The sequence below is a fragment of the Amblyomma mixtum genome, chromosome 8 (genome assembly GCF_055824585.1).
Source record: "Amblyomma mixtum isolate Tamu chromosome 8, ASM5582458v1, whole genome shotgun sequence".
NCBI classification, from domain to species: domain Eukaryota; kingdom Metazoa; phylum Arthropoda; class Arachnida; order Ixodida; family Ixodidae; genus Amblyomma; species Amblyomma mixtum.
This window is the reverse complement of record NC_143019.1, coordinates 81,718,324-81,738,965: the sequence shown is the minus strand read 5'-3', so window position 1 is coordinate 81,738,965 and position 20,642 is coordinate 81,718,324. Positions and strand designations below refer to the sequence as shown.

The following is a 20,642-nucleotide window of genomic DNA, read 5'->3' as shown; positions in this document are numbered from 1 at the left end:
GCTCCAATTGGTCATTTGTCGTTAATTCAGGTTTAAGTATGGTTAAGGTTAGGTTAAACCGGCTTGGTGCCACCACCTGCTCTATCAAAGACGGTAAGACTGCAAAGCACTTATAACCACATCTGAGATAAAGCCAACAAACAGCCAGCCGTGGGTCAGAATCAGTCAAAATTTAACGCCCCTATATTTTCTCGTAAAAAAAGGCAGGAGCGGGACCACCAGCACGAGGTTCCCCTTCCTACGTTTGATCCTGGGGACCTTCTGCTGTGGAATAACCTCATGGCCGTTATATTTACCGAATTTAGAAAATAAAATAAACATCAAGCTGTTGACCCACTCAGGCCAGCGTCAGCAGTAAAGAGAGACTGAAGCGAATCCTGAACAACGGATTCCCGACTTTTTAGAGCCGGTGCGATTCCTTCATACTTGAACACGTAATCTTTGGTCGTCAAGGAGACGTGCATTCGCTCCCTGATATGTAGACAACCGTCTACGTGATATCAAGGCGGTCACTTCAGGCTTAACCTCTTCTGATTAAAGTTATCCTAAACGCCATTGAAGTGTGTAAGTGCCTTCTTCATCATGAAAGAAATATAAGCGTTTAGATCGCCAAATGGTTGCTCCATATCAGGCACCGTTGTTTCGTTGCAGAGCCAGCAACCGTCCCTCCAGGTTGAATTCATTACTTCATTTTCACCGGAAGGAACGCGATAACTTTCGAATCGTCTGCGACAGGGGCCGTATTTTGTAAAGAATCCTTTTCTTTTCGTTGCATTTTTCCGCGAAGTAAATGGCGACCAAATAAACCGGAAGTGGGGAGCAAGCGACCAATCTTAAGGTCGACTGGTCTGGTCACAGCGCCGCCGCAAGGCGCCTGCCCCCACATCCAGTACTACCGAGAGACAGGGCCAGCGGTCCGCCAGTCAGTTTCCACCCAGGCGAATAAAGGCGATAATACTCGACAAAAGTTTCAATCACATCTTTGGGCTTCATCACTCGTAGTCGTTGGCGCAGATTTACATGCGCAGCATTGGCGTGGGGCGCGTTTATACAAGTGCGACGTGTTTCTGCCCCGACCAGCGAAACGTCTTCTCACATGGCTTACGTCACTGAGAGCCGCGAGGAATGAAAGAGTACTAAACGATATGACTCACGGCCCACCAGGTGGAGTGCACCGGTCATTCCGCTACACGCGGTTTTTTTGGCGAGGCAGATCAACGGGTGGTCAGGGTCGTCCTGGTATCGCTCGTCAGTCCCAAAGCAGCGTTTTCCGGTCAAGTCCATGGCCAGGGACTCGCACATTCGCATCATGTTCACCTCTTTACCCGTGTTGGCGTACTGCTCCAGCAAGCGCAGGAAAATGTTGACGTCTTCTTCGAGAACTGGCATCGTCTGGGCCCCGTGGAACGGAAAGGGTATATTGTTAATCAGAAACATCTTTAAAGAAGACTGCACAAAAAGACTTTGACACGCACCCTCAATTCGTATCACCATTGACGTAGAGCGCAAAAAAGTGAATAGTTTTCGTTTGTAATCGCAGAACTACGTTAATTACGCAGTGATTTGCACTGAATTTCTCAATGAAACGGTAAAATGCCAGCTTCCACAAATGCAGGAGACCTACTGAAAGATTACTGAAATCAAATGCGAACCTTAACTCTAATGCTGCGTTTACAGGTGATGGAGAAGTTCTTAATATTCCTTTCGGGCCACTGCTTTTAAGCTTGCGCTTTTGCCCGTACACTTAGCGCCTTGAGAAAATAAAAAATTACCAGAATTAGCTAACTTGAACTATGCGTTAATGTTGTGCAGTGACGACAAGCATACGAAAGCAGGACGACATGACGGATGACGGTGGGATGAATAAATGGCAGCAGGCCTAGCGCGACCGCTCCGTGCCGTGCCATTGCCCACTTCGTAGTCCTGTTGTCAGTCACAATATTCTAACGCTTAACAAATATCTCAGTTTTTTTAAGGAAAGTATATACAGCGCAAAAAACAGGGCCAGCAGAGAAGACACAAACAACAGGACTGGCGCTGAACTAACGACTGAAATTTTATTGAAAACGGCAGAGCTTTAATTACGTACAGGCCGTCACATGCAAGAAGATAATGAACCGCCATAAGATTGCAATACCAGCATCAAAACCACTCCAACGGTTATCACACAGCCCTAAAATCATGGGAAGGTATGTGCAGCTATTTAAAAATCGGATGAATCATGAAAAACAAGAGAACAGGAAGTCATATCGTATCACAGGCTGAGACACGGAAGTCACGGCTGGTGTTACAATCTTATGGGGATTCATTATCGTCTTGGGCATGTGATGGACTGTCTGTATTTAAAGACCAGCCGTTTTAAATAAAATTTGGTTGGTTGGTTTATGGGGTTTAACGTCCCAAAGCGACTAAGGCTATGAGAGACGCCTCCGGAAATTTCGACCACCTGGGGTTCTTTAACGTGCACTGACATCGCACAGTACACGGGCCTCGAATTTCTCCTCCAAAGAAATTCAGCCGCCGCGGCCGGGATCGAACCCGCGTCTTTCGGGCCAGCAGCCGAGCACCATAGGCACTGAGCCACCGCGGCGGCAAATAAAATTTCGGTCGTTAGTTCAGCGCCAGTCCTGTTGTTTGTGTCTTCTCTGCAGTCCCTGTTTTTTGCGCCCGCATATACTTTCCTTAAGATGAGCCACCGACTAGCCCATACCAAAATTTTGATCCCAGTTTTGCACATTATTCAAATTAACGGGTCATCAATAATGATATACTAGAAGTTCATTAGATTACAGGTCTCAGTACATGTTTGTTGGATCACCACTGACTGAGAGCATAGTAAATGGCGTCGAGCTTAAACACACGACCACATAGAATATCACGCGCCTCAGTAATTACCGTGAGACTGAGGTCTTTCGGTCTCTGAGCCCAACTACCTCACGCAAACTTAATAGTGGGAATTATTAGCTTCGTTACTCTTTCAATGTTTCAGACGCTTTCGTAATAGTGCGAGAACACTGATCGCTCACGAACACCGACCAAGAATCTTGTCATCTTCGGATCTCGTGCCGTTGCCTAGCAACAGTGACACCATGATGGATTAAAAAAGAAATCGAATCAATATTCATGACTGGGAGTCGAACCCGCGGCGAAGCGAACAGATCAGCTTCGCAGGCCGCTGCGCTAGAGTACTAGGCTATCGGCGCATTTTTTTTACTTTGTTGTATAGAAATCAATCCTGCTGAGATATCAAATGCTTAGCGCACACATATACTATTCCGCAATGCAGACATACATTCTCATGTCTTCGTACACTGAAATTCACATGCACATCAAAACTGCGGGACACGCACACATGTGTCAAGAGCCGGCAACCATTTAGGCAGCCGGTCCTGCGCAGCCTAAATCCCAAACACCAAGGCGCACTGTTCATTGAACACAGACTTATATGAGCGAGGAGGTTCTGCGTGTGGAATAATCATGCAGCTCATCAACAGGCTAAACAGTCCAATCGGAATTAGCAGATCGCGCAGAATCCCGGAGTTCTTCAGTACAGGCAAGCACCTTATAGCGTACGGCGATATCTCAATCTCTTCTTTGATTCCGCTGAAGTATGTCCCAGAGAAACACGAAGCAATGATCGATCATCTCTCGTTGGCCGCCCATCGCCGCAGCCGAACACTCCTCTTATTAAGGCGAAAGCCTTTAACGCCTCATACTGTCGTTAGCAGACGCGTCGGCAGCGGGGTCGACAGACGCGTCGGCAGGAGTGTCGACAGACGCGTCGGCTGCCGTGTCGACAGACGCGTCGGCAGAAGTGTCGAAAAACGCGTCGGCAGGAGTGTCGACAGACGCGTCGGCAGCCGTGTCAACAGACGCGTTGGCAGGAGTGTCGACAAACGCGTCGGCAGCCGTGTCGACAGACGCGTCGGCAGATTCGTCAGCCTTTCGGCTTCACGGCTTAAAAGGCTGAAGGTTCCAGCATGAATAAAGGCGCATCTAGTGAATGCATGGGCTTCATAAATAAAATAAAAGGAGTAAAGTCAAGAAAGGAAAATAAAAAATAAAAAAAGAAAATAGACCAAAACAAAAACAAAATAAAAATAAGATGTGAAAATAAAACTAAAAAACCATAAAATTAAGAAAAGGAGCAAAAAATAAATAAACAAAATATGAAAAATAAAAAATAAATAAAAACAAACTGTGGCCAGGAAACGCTTTCGCCTTGCAGCACTTTAGAGAGCCAAAGTGCCCCTTGAATCTTTAACCGGCAACCCACATTCTCGTCTTTTTCGTCCGCTAATACTGCCTGTGCTTTCGCACCATAATCGATTTCAACGAATTAAAACCCTGAAGGAAGGAAGGGAAAACTTTATTTAAACTAATGGTTTTTCCTGCGGTTTGGGGGAATCTTCAGAGACGTCTTGGTTCTACCCCCAGGAGCCTTCTCTGTCGAAGTCGTCCGCCTCTATTCAGTGGTCGGTTGCCCTCAGTCCAGGGCTCCGCTGGCCACTGCCGCCCATTGAGCTCGCTGTACGAGACCTTGTTGGTCTTCACAACGGTCGCTGGACAGCAGAGTCTCCCACTGCTCCGCACTCGGGTTTTGTATATTGGGGACCACGTGTATATTTTGGCAGGCCCATGTGATGTGGTATAGAGTAGGTTTTTCGTCGCACCAGGGACATTTGTCCGTGTATATCGTAGGGTGCATTTTGTTTAGTATATGTAGGTTTGGGAAAGAGCCGGTTTGTAATTGTCTCCAAGTGACAGCTTCCTCTCTGCTGAGAGATTTGTGCGGTGGGGGATATCGCATTCTTCTGCCTCTATAGTTTTGTAGCATCGCCGAGTATTCCCTGGGAGAGAGAGAGAGAGAAACAACTTTATTTGCTCGAGCTAAATACGACTTCTGCTTAGACGCCGTCGATGGGAGTGGTTCCCCCTTCACGGGACCCATATGCATCCCTGGCTGCCTGGCCCCTGGAGATCAGGACGAGCTGGTCTTCCGCGGCGGGGCTGGTTAGCAAGGTCTCCCATCGCTCGGTAAGGGAGGATGAGGGATGGGGTGGGGTAGTGGGGCAGGTAAGAGGTGGGGGGATTTCCTTGATGAAGTTGCATAGTCCAATGACATGTTGGAGCGTGCCTAACTCAGTCTTGCAGAAATCACATTCCTTCTGGTACGTTTCCGGATAAATCTTGTGTTGAAGGTAAGGGTGCGGGAAGGATCCTGCCTGTATCTGCCTGTAGATCGCTTGCTGTTCTCTGGTAAGCGATTTGTGAGGATCGGGATAACGTCGCCTCTCCGTCTTGTAATACTTCGTAATTTCCTTATAACTAATAATGGACTGTGGCTCACCTTCCTCTGCCCGGTGTTCCATCTCTCGGGCGAACTGGTGGGCAAGCTCGTTGCCATCCAGCCCAGAGTGAGTCGGTGTCCATATCAACTCAACTTTCCTTTCAGGAAAGTTGTGTTTACTTTTGAGAATTCCTAGTGCCGCAAGAGACACCCACCCCTTTCTGTAACTGTTATACGCCTTTTGCGAGTCGGTGACAATTCTTCCCACTTTGGGCTGCGCGAGTGCAAGCGCTATCGCGGCCTCTTCTGCCACCACTGGAAAAGACGTCTCAATAGAGGCGCAGGTTACGAGCATATCCCGCGTCGTAACTGCCAGCGTGGCTTTCGATGAAAACATGGGTAACGAAGCGTCTGTGAAGAGAGTGACACCCTGTTCCTCTTCTTCTATTTTCTCTAATGTATCCGTCAAGGCCGCTATACGAGCCGCTCTGCGGCCGTCGTTACGACCCGGCCTCATGTTTCGAGGCAGCGGTTTACTCCCGATTTAAGCGCCCACAACCTGGGTAACGGTCCCGTTTCCTTCCGGTCTGCCTCTTGCCAGCCCAACCTGGCAAGAACGCGACGTCCCGCCGAAGTTTGACTGAGCCGGACTGTTTGATTAGACAGATGAGGTTCTATTAACTCTTCAACGTCGTTGTGCTTGGCCATGCCGAGAAGCTTGTCGGTCGAAGAATACGTCGGTATGCCCAGCGCCATCTTGGTTGCCTTGCGTATAATGATGTTCAACTGGTCCCTGTCTTTCTTGAGTAACTTCAGGTATTCCCTGGGTGCTGGCGCGAGTTCCGCGGTCTCGTCGGATGCTCGGTAAGTAATGTATCCTCGAGCTATCCTGTCGGCGTCTTGGTTCCCTGCCACCCCCGTGTGCCCCGGTACCAAAACAATTTTGTGTGGGATCTTGTCGTTTTGTTCTTCCTGGTATTTAATTTTGTCGCTCGATCGCTGCGAGGAGTATACGGAGCGCGTGACGACCTATCCTGCCATTCATCTAATTTCGGCAGGCTGTTTGAGAGTCCGTGAGTATTGTTAGTGACCGCCCGGTTCTATAGCCCTCCGCCACCGCTAGAGCAACGGCTACTTCCTCGGACTCTGCAGCTGTGCAGCCTCGGAGAGACGCGCTGCTCATTTCGCGTAAAGACGAATCGACCACCGCCGCTACAGCGATTTTGGTATCTCCTCCTCTCCAAGACGCGTCTGTATACACGGTCGTGGCTTGAGGAGCGTATGCTTTCTCAATGAATTCGGCCCTCGCTTCTCTTCTGCCTCGATGGAGGTTGGGATCCATGTTTTTTGGTATTGGAGCTACCTTGAGGGTCTTGCGAAGCTCGTCGGGGATCGTTGCCGTCCTCGACATTTCTCGCATCTGCTCGCGGTATCCGAGCCTCTGCAGGAGCGCTCTTCCAGTCGTTGTTTGCAACAGCCTGAGTTTTTGCGACTCAAGCTGCGCCTCTCGTAGCTCCTCAAAGGTGTTATGTAATCCCAGGGCCATGAGTTTTTCTGTAGACGTGTTGCGTGGTAGTCTGAGCGCTGTCTTATACGCTTTGCGTAGCAGGGCATCCGCTTGTTGTATTTCGTTTTTGTTGAGGCACTGATAGGGTAGGCTGTAAGTGATTCGACTAACTACTAGGCCCTGAAACTTTTTTTGTATCCAGAATTCTAATGAAAAGAACAGGAGAGGAAAAAGATCACGCCTCCTCGTCCTATTCGTCCTCGTCATACGGGTTCCTTTGTTTGCCCATGTTTTTGTGAGCGCTGCAGATTTTGCAACTCGCCCAAATAACTCTTCTTGTCCAGAAGTCTCGGTCTTTCTTCTCTCCTGTAGAGAGTCTGCTCCAAGATTTTGATTTCAGTTCATATGAATTTATTTTCCTAGTAATACACTGGAACGTTATCCGGCCTAAAAGGTCCGACTGAGGCCTTGACTGAGTGCCAGAGACGTTACTGAGCAGCGAAAGTCAGTACATACAGCGAAATGTTAAATATAAAAAAAGAAGACGCTTGTTCATATATGGCATATATTCTTATACGAGAAACAGAACGAAATCATACAATGTTTAGACAAGATATATACTGAAATACAAAGCATTTGAAATAAAAAACTTATATATCGGCATTTAACCCGACTAAAAAATACAGGTGCAAAACAAGACAACGTGTACTAGATACAATGAAATTCCTGTTGAATGAAATATTTATTCAGAGTTACTTGCGCGAAAGATTACTCTTTTTGTACCTATTGAGAATGACAAGAATTTTTGTAGTTTAAATAGAACTTGTAATTTGTGAGAAAATGATGAATAAACGAATCGTCGGCATTACGGGTACCAGCAGAATTCCGATTCGCTCTGACTTCGGTCCCATTCCCTCTCACTACCTAAACAAAGAAGGCGGGCGCCATGTACTTTTTTACAATATTTGAACCACGTCAATGCGCGCTCACCTGTTTCAATTTGGATGAAGTGAGGACACTGGCCACCGAGCTTCGGATGTTTTTCCAGTAGGGAGCAGGAGCGACCAATAATGATTTTCCCAGGAATAGATGCTGCTCCATCGTTGCCATGGTTACCTGGATGCGGACAGGAGCTAATTAGCACACAAATGCATAACACAACAAGGGAGCTAGTTACCTTTGCATATTTCACCGCATGAGTGATATTCAGAACCAAATAAAGCATTGATTGCGTCGCTGTGCCAGTGTTTTATTCCGCCCAGAAACCTGGTGATATGCGCGATCTTATTCAGAACTTTAACACTCTAACGCGCGAACTTTAACACTGCAACAGTCACCTTAATTATTAGATAAGATAAGACAAGAAGTTAATTTAGACAGGTACAAGTGTCTGGGAGAACGGCGAAAAGGCAGTGAGATGCCTGACAAAGCGCCATCCCCCCATCCCCCCACCTCCCAGAAGTTGACACTTGTTCAAACAATGCAGTACGAGCACCGGCACAGCACACAGAGAAAGATTCAGAGGCAACTTTAACATCTTATTTAAAGAGCACATTATACAAGTAAAAAGGCATTCTGAAAAAAAAAAGAAACATTCTTTGACATGTTTCTTAAAACGGCATAAAGCACAAGTCTAAGAACTCTAAAGACAAGCAAATATGCACAGCAAAATTTAAATCCTTCAAATAGCTACGACGCAATAGCTTATGTAATTAAGTACTAGCTGTCAAAACTCTTAATACTGAATTCCTTTAGGGGGAACGAACACTAAGTGAGTTGATTAAACCTTTTCTAGCGCACCGGGATATGCAAATAAATCCAGCTTTTTGATCTACAGTTAGGATGAACTAGGCAGCTCCTGGGTTGTGATGATACAAGTTTTATTTTTGTCTTTTGGCATTTTTGAGACAATGTACTAACCCCATGATGAAGTTTCAGCAATGATCGAGTGGTACGCATTATCCATCATCTCAACTTATTTTTAGTTGCCATTTCCGGTGAAAGACCTTTCTGACCGCTAACCTCTGATGCAGTCGTACTTGGAAGTGATATTTTAGGTAACAAAGAAATCCTGATCACCTTCTTAAGCAAGCATGTGTTCTGTACCACTACCGTCGTTTCAGAACTCTACAGAAAAGATTAAGAAAACCTGGTCTTGTAATGAAGAAGCGTAGCTTGTTGCGATAGTTGGTGCATGGCAAGTAGAAGACCAGCGGAAAGGACGCGTTCACAAGGAGGAGAAGTACACAGGACAACGCTGGAAGAGCTTTGCAGGAGAGGTAGGCGATGGCGCTGACGCAGAAGGCAGCTTCTCTTCCTTGTGAACGCGTCCTTTCCGCTGCTTTTCTACTTACTGGTCTTGTAAGTTCTTTTGAGCTGCGTAGCAACACAATCGACTCTGCCGCTATTCTGCATGGCTAGGCCAGAGGTAGGCCACTTGCGCTCGCTGACTTTCGCAGTTTTGATCCCGACTGTAAAAGCACTAAAGTATTTTTTTTTTACTTCGCATATTTCTACTGTCGCTGATGGGACTCCGGTACTTACACCTCGATTCATGAAGTTCTTAAAGTTCCGCACGAACAGGTGCTCGATCATGTCCAAGTCAGTGGTGACGACAAATGGCACGTCCCCGATGTAGAAACTGCGTGTGAAAACGTCGCCGTAAGTTAGGGGCCAGAACTGCGAGAAAGAAAAAAACTCTTGCTCAAACCCTTTCCCCAATGGGCAAAAGATCAACAGCGGCAGCTTTGACCCATCCTCCTCCTCCCTCACCTTCTTCCAGCTCCCCCTGTGGCCACAGAAAGAGGCACCTAAAGGGACCCTGAAATGATTTTGATTGTCATATCCTAAAGCAGCAAATATGCACAGGCGGTCTTTGTGAGTGCTGAAGTCAAACTTAAAAACTCCGAGTGGACCCTGTTTCTATAAACAATTTAAAAAATTGGTGACGGCAACTGATTAGGCGACACCTCGCCGCGTGTTCTTACCTGCCCCTACCGCAATGACGTAAATTGGGTAATCTGAGCTAGTCTGCTCATTGGGCGTGGCCAAGATACGCAAATGGGATGGGGGGGGGGGGGGGGGGGTTCAGCCTGGCGCGTCGCAGTGCGTGATGTGATTGGGGAGCGGAGATTAGCGTCAATTTTATACGCCAGTATTTTCGGTGTTAAGCTCCTCTCAAGAGCTGTCCCTTCTTTAGAAGACGAGATACGGGTGCCTCAGAACAAGGCATTATTTGAAGTATGCACGAGCAGGAAAATGATACTTGTTTAGCCAGTGGGATGAACGCTGAGGATATTAAACTTGTTCCGGCAGACTGTAAGCGCACACATACATATATGAAGGAGGGTGTGGTTAACGCTCCAGGAGCACTGGGTTTTATGGGTAGTGGGAGCAAGATTAACACATCAGCAGCAAAAGCGAGCAAGAGGAGACTGAAGTACTGCGAGCGTGAAAGCAGAATATAAAACTTGCCCGAGCCATCACAGAAACTCAATATAACTTGGAACATAGAAAGGAAATAGCTTGGAGCAAAAACCCACAATAGGACTGAAAGTTAAAAAAATACCAAAATGAACAAAATCGGATATAGCGCTGAATTGAGAAAGAAATGAGGCCGAAGAGCCGTTAGAATTCAGCACGCTACTTTACGCCAAGCAGAGAAGTCAGGAGGAGGATGAGAAATAAATTTTTATCGAAAGAGAGGAAGAGCGGGTTTGGAGCAAAGCAAGTGGGGGCTTCAGTCCTAGACCCCAGTGGTTGTGGCCACGTTGTGTAGATGGCGGTGAGCGCCCCCTGGGCTTCCAGTGTGGCGCTGGTCAGCCGCACCTCTCACTGCTCTAAGATGTATTTGGCGGCTTTAGCGTATGTGGTTTATGGGTGCATGTTCATGTGATGCGAAGAAAGTAGACGCGACACCACATCATTGGCACGCATTCATATAGAGTGTTGGGTGGAGGTGATGTAGGTGGTAGAGATTGGGGAATGTGAGAGTCTGCATTCAGCGGATCGTGTACGCATCCGGCGAACAGAGGTGTTTGTGAGGAGTGGGTTCGATGCGTCGATTGAGTAGAAAGTCTCACGGCATGTAGAGTAGTGGGTCGAAAGGCGGTACGTGTCTTGTTGCAGCGCTCTATACTCTTGCGTCCTATCCCGTGCCTTTTTTTCTGCATGCGCTGCCACTGAAGTCACGCTTTAGCTGTCAGTCCCCTCTCGGTTGGTGTAGTCGCGAGCTAAGGTGTCACATTTGACTTTTCCATCTAGACCTTTGTGTTCGGGGCCCCATATGATGACATTATCTTGGTAGAGGCTGCCGCCAAAAATGCGCAGGGCAACTTTAAGGTCTCGGCTGTTCATCAAGGCCTGACACGCAGCCTGCGATTCGGTGATAATGTGTCAGCGGCGTTTTTGTTTATCCTGTGCTTTGATAGTAAGGTCGATGGCAATGAGCCCCACCGCAGTTGAGTCAGTGACGTCAAAGGATGCAGCGAGGTAGGGAGAGAAGGAGTAATTAACTAGCGCAAGACCGTATTTGGAGGGGAGACGGTATAGGAGGCCGCGTCCACGTACACCAACGTAGCGTCGTTGCAGTACGGTTTGCAGAGTTAAAGTTCGGTAGTCAGACGGTCTGGTGCATGTGGCGCGGGAGGGGCTCAAGCTGGAGGATGCTGTAATGGCCAGGGTGCGAGAAACTTGGGGGTAGCAGTGTTGTGTAGAATGCCTCTGCCTGCGGTAGTAGCGAGGAGGCGAGTACGTTGGGAGGTGAGGGCAGCTTTCTGAATCTGTTCGAAAGGGTTGTGGATGGCAAGGGCAAGGAGGCATGTTGTAAAGGTGCAAAGAGGGAAGCCCAGGGCAGTCCTATAGAGGATGCATAGAAGAACGTTCACCTTGTTTAGGTCTCCATGAGCTAGGTGGGGGCAGGGCAGGCATTATTGGATGTGTATTACAGCGAGAGATGTGACTATGCGGTGGCTGTTGTTCTTGAGCACAGGAAAGCTCGAACCCGGGCTCCATTTGGTAGCGTGTTGAGTCGTCGGGCTGAGGAAAGTCTGAGCTTCGAAGATTGGGGATATCAAAAACAAGCAGGTTTAATGGCAAGAAACTAAGAAACTTATTTACATAAATTTACAAAAGAAGAGCAAGGAATCAAAATTTAAGAGTTCATGACGTCGATCGACTAGATGAGCCTTTTTCCCAGGGCCCAGAGCGTTCGTGCTCACTTTGGCCGCAGGTTAAATAGCCCAAGGCTCCGCCCTTTCACCAGGCGGCAATTCATCGTGACACAAAAGATCGGCACCACACGTCACAGCCAACGAAGACACCTGTTGAGCCCTTTCACCAGGCGGCAATTCAACGTGACACAAAAGATCGGCACCACACGACACAACCAACGAAGACACCTGTTGAGAGCCCACACTTGGGAACTGGCGAGGAGGAAGCGCAAGTTCGCATCCCTGTCGCACTGTGTTGGCAGCTGGCGTCCATCGAACACAGGTGTGGCATGATGACGTCACAGCTGCAGCTGCGCAGGCTTCCTCTGATTCGTTCCGGGGTTTTTTTTAAGACGAGGGACACCCTTTTTTCCCCGGTCGTCGGTCCTTCTAGAAGGTTGTTGGCACCGAGCCGTGGGGTCATCTTGGGGGTCAAACGACCCGTCGAAATTGCCGCTACTGTTGAATCCACCACCGTTTAATCGCGGGTCTCAAGATGGGTCGTAACACTGTCCTCTTAACGCATGCAGTTTCGATAACAGGTGATCCGTCGCATCGTGCGGTCGGCGTTGAGGGCGGTGGTCCGAAGAGTAGTAATGGTATGAATAGAGCACTCACCGTGTTGCAATCGAAGGCTAAAGACGCGTATTAGTGGGCGTTCCGTGATGGGGCGGTTATGGATTTGTACATGGAGGATGGAAGGCTCAGGAGAGACACTCGCTACCCGAGCTGCACAAAAGTGCGGCGGAAGTCACGCGCTTTCGCAAGTACTACTGGGAGTCCTTGTCCAATTGCGCAACCAATAGCAACGCTGGGCACAGCGGCGTCGTCTGCTGCACTGCCTGCTTCGCATGCACAAGCGCGCTAAGACGGCGGCCAAGTAGGGAGGAGGAGAAGGGGGAGACGGCTGCAAAAAATGTGACGTAACCGCATCTCCTGAGTTATTTCCTTCCTCTATATATTTGTAGGTCAATGTGTCCCGGCGATGTGTAGCGGCGGCCATGGATGGGGATTACTTCCAATTTCTCGGGTGCACATTGCATGCTCTTAATTAACCTGACAAAGGCTTCGACTTTATACCAGGTGTCCCAGCTAAATGTAACCAAGCTTTTAAAAAACACGGAGTGTCCTAGCCGTCTGAAACCAAATGAGGGTGGTTTAGAGTCGCGTGACCTAGTCTGCAGTATTTTTTCGTTCTTCAAGGTTGACTAATTAGTTAAGCTTAATTAACTAACTTTTTAGTTATTGACTTGAGGAACAAAGTGCCAATAGAAAAGTTGTAGATCGCTTTGAGAAACAGCTTACTGAGACATTTGCAGCAAAGTAATATTTACGTAAAGTAGTTTTTTTACCGGCCTTTAACCATAGCCCGCACAATAACAAAAAGCTTCCACATGACAACTGTGCCACTTCAACGTCCCAAGACGCACCTTACAGAATAAAATCCGTTCTTTCTGAAGTCCTCTCCTCGATGAGACTTTGGGTGCACATTGGAGCAGAGAAGTGAGAGAGCAGCTGGTCACGTGACAACTTTCTTTTAAGGCCAATAAATGAAGCTACGTAAATCGTAACTTCACGGAAACAGCACTACTAGCGGTTTTTCAAGGTGATGTAAAACTTTTGCACTGACACTTTCTTCCTGAAGTGAATAATTAAAAAGTTAGCTAATTAAACTTAATGAATTAATTAACTTTGAAGAGCGAAAAAATACTCAAGACTAGGCCACGCGACTATGAACAACCCTGAGTTGGTTTCACTACACTAGGACACTTCGCCTTTCTTTAAAGTTTGGTTACATTTAGCTGGGACACCCGGTATATGGTGGATTGGACAGCTGCCTCTTTGCAGGCCAAGGAACCATGGGTGGACCAGATGGTAATTTCATCAGCATAAAGTGCGCAACCACCTAAAAGAGTGCTGAAAATTTGAGAAGTAGAGCGGAATTGCGTTGTTTGAAAGGAGTAGGGAGATGAGTGCGCCTTGAGGAATGCCTTTGTTTATGCGGAGAAAGGGGGTGAACGTGGAGAGCTGATGCCGATGGTGACGGTATGGTTCGACAAGAAAGCAGTGCCGTATAAAAGGTGCGGGGGCCGCAGTTGATAAGTGTTGAGTCCCTCGAGTATGGCGTCATGGAAGATGTCGAATGTGCCATTAATGCGAAGAGTGAGATGTTCCCTTCCTGGATGGATGCTCTCGATGGCATTGTGCTGGATGCAGGTCAGCAGGCAAGTATTTGAGACCCTCACTTACTGGATAATACAGATGTTGGATGAGCGCTTTTCTTCTCGGCTGGTATGCCGCGTGGAAATAGATATTAACTCAGTATTTCGGCCTTTAACTTTGCTGGACACGGTACACAACTCGAAACCCCGCCTTCATTCACAGGGGATGCCCCCTAAAATTATTTCATTTATTCATAGAATTACAGCCTGAGGTACCCATTGGGCTTGAACTAGCCTGAACCATATTTTCTTCGCCCACCTGATGAATGGCGGACTTTCGGCCATAACATACTAAGACGCCGAAGGTAACATGGTTGCGTCCCGCAGGAAATTACACTTATAACTATCGGTATCATTATTTACGAATATTAAAAGAACATAACGCATCGGCTTTTGCTTTGCTCAGTTCCATTAAAGGGTCACTGATGAAGACTTATTAATTTTTCTTCTCATAAAAGTCCATTGGTTGGCTTTCTCTCCGTAGTGCTGACCATTGTTTAGCAGTAAAGAGTGCATTTATTGGTGAGAAAGTGAATTTTAATAATGTACGTCTGCACTGCCAATTCTATTATAAGTGATGTCAATACCGAAAAAGACTCCGCGAAAACAGTTCGGACGTGAAGAGCCGCGTGTCGTAGCCTCAGAGATCCGCTGTGAGTAGTACCGGTGACATCGCAGCTTGCTTGCCAAAACAGATGGTGGGTGCGATACTTGTATTTCAATTTTGAGCCTTTCCTAAGTCATATTTTTAAAAAAAGCGGCTTTGGTGGTGATATACCAAATATAGGCTGGCTTCAGTTTTCAAGAAATTAAAAATAAATGACTTTTGAATAGCGCTTACCCGTAGATGTCGCCATATTTTTTTATCCACCGGCCAATCACCTTGTAGAGGTCCTGTTCAGAAAAAAAAAGGTTACTGCGGGTATTAGGCTTCATTGGCTACAGAAGTCTCACGAAAGCTTAAGCTCTTTCAGACACCTAAAGTAGACACCAGACCTCTCTGCAGGTGTCCGCATTTTTACATAATTTTAACCTGTCGAAATCAAGGTCAATGGCAGTTTTTTTCCTTTTCCTTCGCAATTATCTCGCCGTGGACTGTAGTAAAAACTCTAGTCTTATCACGTATTCTGTTGCTGCATTAGTTAATCACTGAAATCTGTGTGATGAAGTAAGACGAACTCTTGGCCGAGTTGGTCAGAATTCTGGAATACGACTTTGACGTCAAAAGAAGGCATTCCCAGGTAAGCCCGCATCATAAGAATGCAGACGCTGCACTCACAATAGGCACTGGGGCACCGTCCGTCGTTCTAGTATAGGTGTGCATCTTCTGAACATGTCTTTGTACCCTGTTGTTGCGCCCGAAAGTTTTGTGCTTCTTGCAGTGCTTCAGTCTCTCCAGCAAATACAAGGCGGATTTCTAACACCTGCGCTGAGCTCTTGTGTAGACTTAAAGAGTGCAACGTAAAGACCAATTCGAGCCGCCTAGTGTGCAAACAAACCAATGAGCACTCAGAGGTAAAATGCAGTTTTACCATTTCTAATATTTTATATAAATTTTTATAGTTTCGATTTTTGCAGTTTTGTTGCTTTCCGGTAACCCAATGACCCCACATTGAGAACGTCCTCCCCGTTAATTGCTCTTGGTAAATTCGTCACCACTTTGCCTACAATGTTAAGCTCGTTTCTTCTACGCTAACTTTTATAGCCCTTGAATTCATATCCCGAGATATCATTCTCACCGTGGAATAGTACTCCATCAGGTTTCCCCATAGAAGGTTCGGCCGAGGACCGGGAATACCGAGTCTTCTGAAATACGAAAACTGTCGCCGTCGCCACCTGAAAAGAAAAAGGAAGCCCTTTGTCACTGCGCATGTTCTCCCCATCTTACATTCGCGTAAAACTTATACAGCGGCTCGGAGAACAACTATACTTGGCGGCCACTTTTCATGGCAACGAAGGGAAGGCTACGGGGGCCAGGAGACCTTAACTGCCTCATTCCGCCAAATAGTTAAGCCATATACGATGGTACACCTGGCCGCCTGGTGGGTTGTTTTCTCCAATGAAAGCTTCACTCCGTTGCCGGTGTAGCTGGCGCAGTCTGTGAAAACTTCTTGTGACATAAGATACCGGCAAATTTGTTTTAATCATGCATTCTGCTTTTTTATTCAGTCTTTATCATGGAACGTTGGCAGTTGTGTTAGGAATGTGTCCGATATAGCGAATGTTGACAATATGCTATATTTTAAGAGAAAACTAACAACTGCAAGTGGAAAGCAACATTTGGCTGTCTAGGAAGAGGGCATATTTCAACGCCGTAGTTTCCTATCCATTGCCAAAAAAGGTAGTCGAGGGGTATGAGCGTCAGACCCACCGCGGCGCCTCGGCGACTTTGTTCTTACGCTGCCGAGCCAGAGGTCGTAGGAAAGAATGCAGTCTACATTGATTACAAAAATTCAAAACGAAAGAAAAGAATGTTGCTGGTCTCGCCAGTTGCAAAAATGACATCCGTGCGCATTGTCATGCCAAAGGACGTTAAAGAAAGCCAAACGGTTGAAATTAATGCGGAGCCCTCTATTAAGGTGTCGGCCCCTCACATTCCAGGTACCGCTACGGCCCGTTAAACTCCAGGCATTCAGGCAGAGAGTTAAAAATGTTTCTGGTTTGCCAAAGCCTCCGCTGTATAGTACATCCGGCAGCAAGTGTGACTTGAGTCACCTTGGGAACCAATATACCAGCCCAAAAGAAAGAACACGTGAGAAAAACTGGCAGGACAATAGCTGGCGCCCCCTCTGCTCCAGAGTTCGGATCAGCGATTGTCCTGTCTGGCCTTTTTCTGGTTGCTTTCATTGCTCTGGTGCGACGTTTCACAAGCTCACCTGGGCTATCTTGATTGTCGAATGCTTTTCTAAGTCGCGGATAATTCATGTGCCGAATCACCATCTATTCCTCCTGTCTGCTTTTGCCGAATTCAAAGGCGTGAGGTAATCACGAACCGTTCTTTCGGTGCAGGTGTTATGACTACTTAGCATGTGACTAATTGGCGCCAAATGTAGCCGCAGTGACACGCCACTTGCGCCACCTGTCTGGTGGCGCATGAGACGTGCCAGCGCAGCGGCAGATCAACACACTGTTCGGTGCGGTTACGAACACAGCGTGTTGTAACCGCAGCGCCGCGCCAGCTGCTCGGTGCGATTTCGTCGCTCCGATGGCGTCACTTGGGGCATTATTTTACGCGAGACTTTGAGATTCTAGTTCTGCATAAAATCGGCAGCCGTCGTCGTATATGTCAGCGGCGTGAGCGAAATTTTCTGCGTTAGCGAAAATTCCGAGTTTGGTTTGAAAAGGTGGCTAAGTCAGACGTGAAGCGGCAGATTTGAAATGTGAATGAAACTCCAAAAAACTGCTCACTAGAAGTTTACAGCAGGACCCAAACAGCATTAGGGAGTGTAGGTCATCGTCACCATTAGGCCGACTACGGTTGCTGCAGAACAAATGTCTCTATTCTTCTTCTCTTGAGGGCTAATGCTATACTGCCATTCATGATGTGAGAGAACCTGCCATATGCGCTCCACCCCATTCTAATTCTTCTAGGCATTTTACTCTCGTGATCCTGATGTGCGGCAAGAGCCTGCCTTAAGTAGACCTATTCCATTGCCCCTTCCAGCACGTTGCTTGCAATTTTAGACTGCTCTTTCATCCCGAGACATTTGAACACTACTTTCGTTTTCTGCATATTAATTTTGCGACCCACAGCACTGCTGTGCCTGTCTAACTCACTGAACATGTTTTGCAGTGCATCCCCTGAGTCACTTACCAAGAGAATGCGACCAGCGAACCGCAGATTACTCTAACATGTCGGTATAAAAGGTAGTTGCACTGCGCCTAAAAATAAATCCTGGTAACTGGCCTCGAATCGAACTCGTAACCATTCGGTTCCGAGCCAGACACACTACAGCTAGGCTTCGCAGACACGTTCGTACGGCCTGAGTAAAGCGGGGCCTTAACCAAAACTCAAAAAGCCTATATTTAAAAATTGCACGTTTTCGGTGAATCTGCCGGTACGTGATATACGAAAACGTCGGCACTGTCACTACATAGTGGATACTGGATACTGCAGGTAGCAGTCCGAATATGGCGGTTGAGTGACCGAAAATTGCAAAGAAGCTGACGCAAAAACACACAGAAGTGGCAACAGAAGCTGCAACACATGTGAAATGTTATGCTGTCACATTCAACTCAAGTTACATAAATGTCCTTGTAGTTTTTTCTATCTGCAGCCAACAAATTTATAGCTTTATTTCCTGTAAGCGATAGTAATAATGTTAACAAAAATAAATTTACTGACAAACTAACCTCTCAAAACAAAACTACTGTCGACTAGGCCAAACGGCTCTCGACACTATTCATTTGGTTTCACTTGCATAGAGTAAAGTAGCCCTTTCGAAAACTCAGTTTAATTTTGGCTTTAGGTTAAAGCTAGGTTACATTTGGAAACGCAGTATACATGTTCTGGAGCATCCGTCTCTAGGCATCGTGCTTCAATATAGAGTTCATATCTGCCTTCAAAGCTTACGAAGTTTACAGATTGCTGTGTTGAATATCTATTTATTTATTTCACGGAACTGCTCACGAGAAGTTGAACAGCAATGTTAGAATGTTAGCACCGGTATAGTTGGTACTTTCTACGACTTGTATACTTGCAGGTAATATTGATCAAAAACTATTACTCCAATCATTTTCATTCTCTTTTATTTTGTTACCTTAAAGGGTACAAAAGGGGCATTTCATACGAGGTGAAACATCAGTTCAAACATCAAGAGAAGATACTCAAGTCAGTGAGTTACATAACAAATTACAAGGTTCCTTAAGCTCACGCAAAGAATAGAAAACGAAAGCAATTTTTAGTCTTTTTATTTTTATTTTTGCATAATTTCTTTCTTTCTTTATTGGGGTTTAACGTCCCAAAGCAACTGAGGCTATGAGAGACGCCGTAGTGAGGGGCTCCGGAAATTTCGACCACCTGGGGTTCTTTAACGTGCAGTGACATCGCACAGCACACGGGCCTCTAGAATTTCGCCTTCAAGAAATTCAGTCGCCGGAACCGGGTTCGAACCCGCGTCTTTCGGGTCAGCAGCCGAGCGCCGTAACCACTGAGCCACCACGGCGGGTATTTTTGCACAATGTAATGAACTTTATATTTTTAATATTTCAGCCCACTACCTGCAGATATGCTGTGGCTTGATTCAATTCACCCTGCAAAACGTGCATTGGGAGTTAGGTAAATGAATCACCCTGAAAGAATGTTTCGTAGTCTCTTGTAGCTTGTATGTTGTATTCTGGTTATCTACCAATGAGGGTTTTTATTTTGGTCTTGCATTTGTTGAGATCTTTGCTTTTTTTAAAGAATTTGAATTATACACATTATTTTTCATTGACTAAGGACTGTCATTACCATTTGGTTGTTGACTGCCACTGCCTGCGCAATATTGTAGTGTCATGTCTCGTATGCGGCTGCATGCTGTTTTCTCTGTAAATAAATTTTATGGGTGCCTGTATTTATAAATTTTAGTTGTAAAACACAGAGGCATTATTTGCTTGCAGCCAAACTTTTTGTTCGAGCATCTTTCGAAAATGTTCATGACCACCAAGCAGCGCTTCTGCTGCCGTCACGGAAATCGCAAAATTTTCGACAGCTTCCATGATTAGAAAGTTCTTGCAATTGAAAAGTCCTGAAAAAAAATGGTTTATAGTAGTTTGCAACTTGCCCTCAATTTCTTGGAATAATATTTTCAAGTGCTGTAAGCCCGCATTAGTTCGCATACTAGAAGCAACAGAGTATGATGTGCTTCGCCATCAGAGACTGGTGGAAGCAGTCGCGACCTCAGGTCAAGTTCACACCAAATCACGAACAAGTAATACTTATGTCACTCATTCTATTCTTTTTCGCCGTAGTTATCTCACCATGCGAAAGTAAGATATATTATTACCCATTCTATTCTTTGTCGCAGTAGTTAGCTCACCACGCAAGGGTAAGGTATATGTGATGTAGACTGAACCTTTGTGTGTAACCAGCATAAGAGCGGAATAAGCCTAATCGTTATCTGGAATGTAAACGATTTTAACTAATAGGATTTTGTTAGGTGCGGTCTATCACAGCTATAACTAGTTAAAATGGTTCAGACAGTTTACTGCAAAAATTTTCAACAGGGAGCTAAAAGTTGTTCAACGGGGCCGGCTTCACATTTCTTCTGGTTTCACAAAATAACGATATTGTCCTAACCCTTAGGATCTACTGGCTGGATAATTTCTCAACTCTTTTTGCGTTCAGCTTGAAAAGCAAACTGTTCTCTTGCTCAATATAGCTTCAGCAGGCCGAGGCGATTTGCTTCATTCAAACTTATAGTCATACAGAA

The 20,642-nt window shown here is 46.3% G+C and overlaps 1 protein-coding gene across 1 annotated transcript in view; it reads right to left on the bottom strand.

Annotated features, from left to right (window-relative positions):
- The window catches only part of LOC149333195 (cytochrome P450 3A1-like), a 44,392-nt gene that overhangs the window by 23,402 nt on the left and 348 nt on the right, over positions 1-20,642 (bottom strand). Inside the window, exons 2-6 of the mRNA XM_089557675.1 lie at positions 15,969-16,065; positions 15,071-15,123; positions 9,342-9,438; positions 7,788-7,913; positions 1,155-1,392 (exon numbers count right to left, since the gene is read on the bottom strand). Of these exons, the coding sequence (XP_089413801.1) occupies positions 1,155-1,392; positions 7,788-7,913; positions 9,342-9,438; positions 15,071-15,123; positions 15,969-16,065 (611 nt within the window). The remainder of the gene's footprint in view (positions 1-1,154; positions 1,393-7,787; positions 7,914-9,341; positions 9,439-15,070; positions 15,124-15,968; positions 16,066-20,642) is intronic.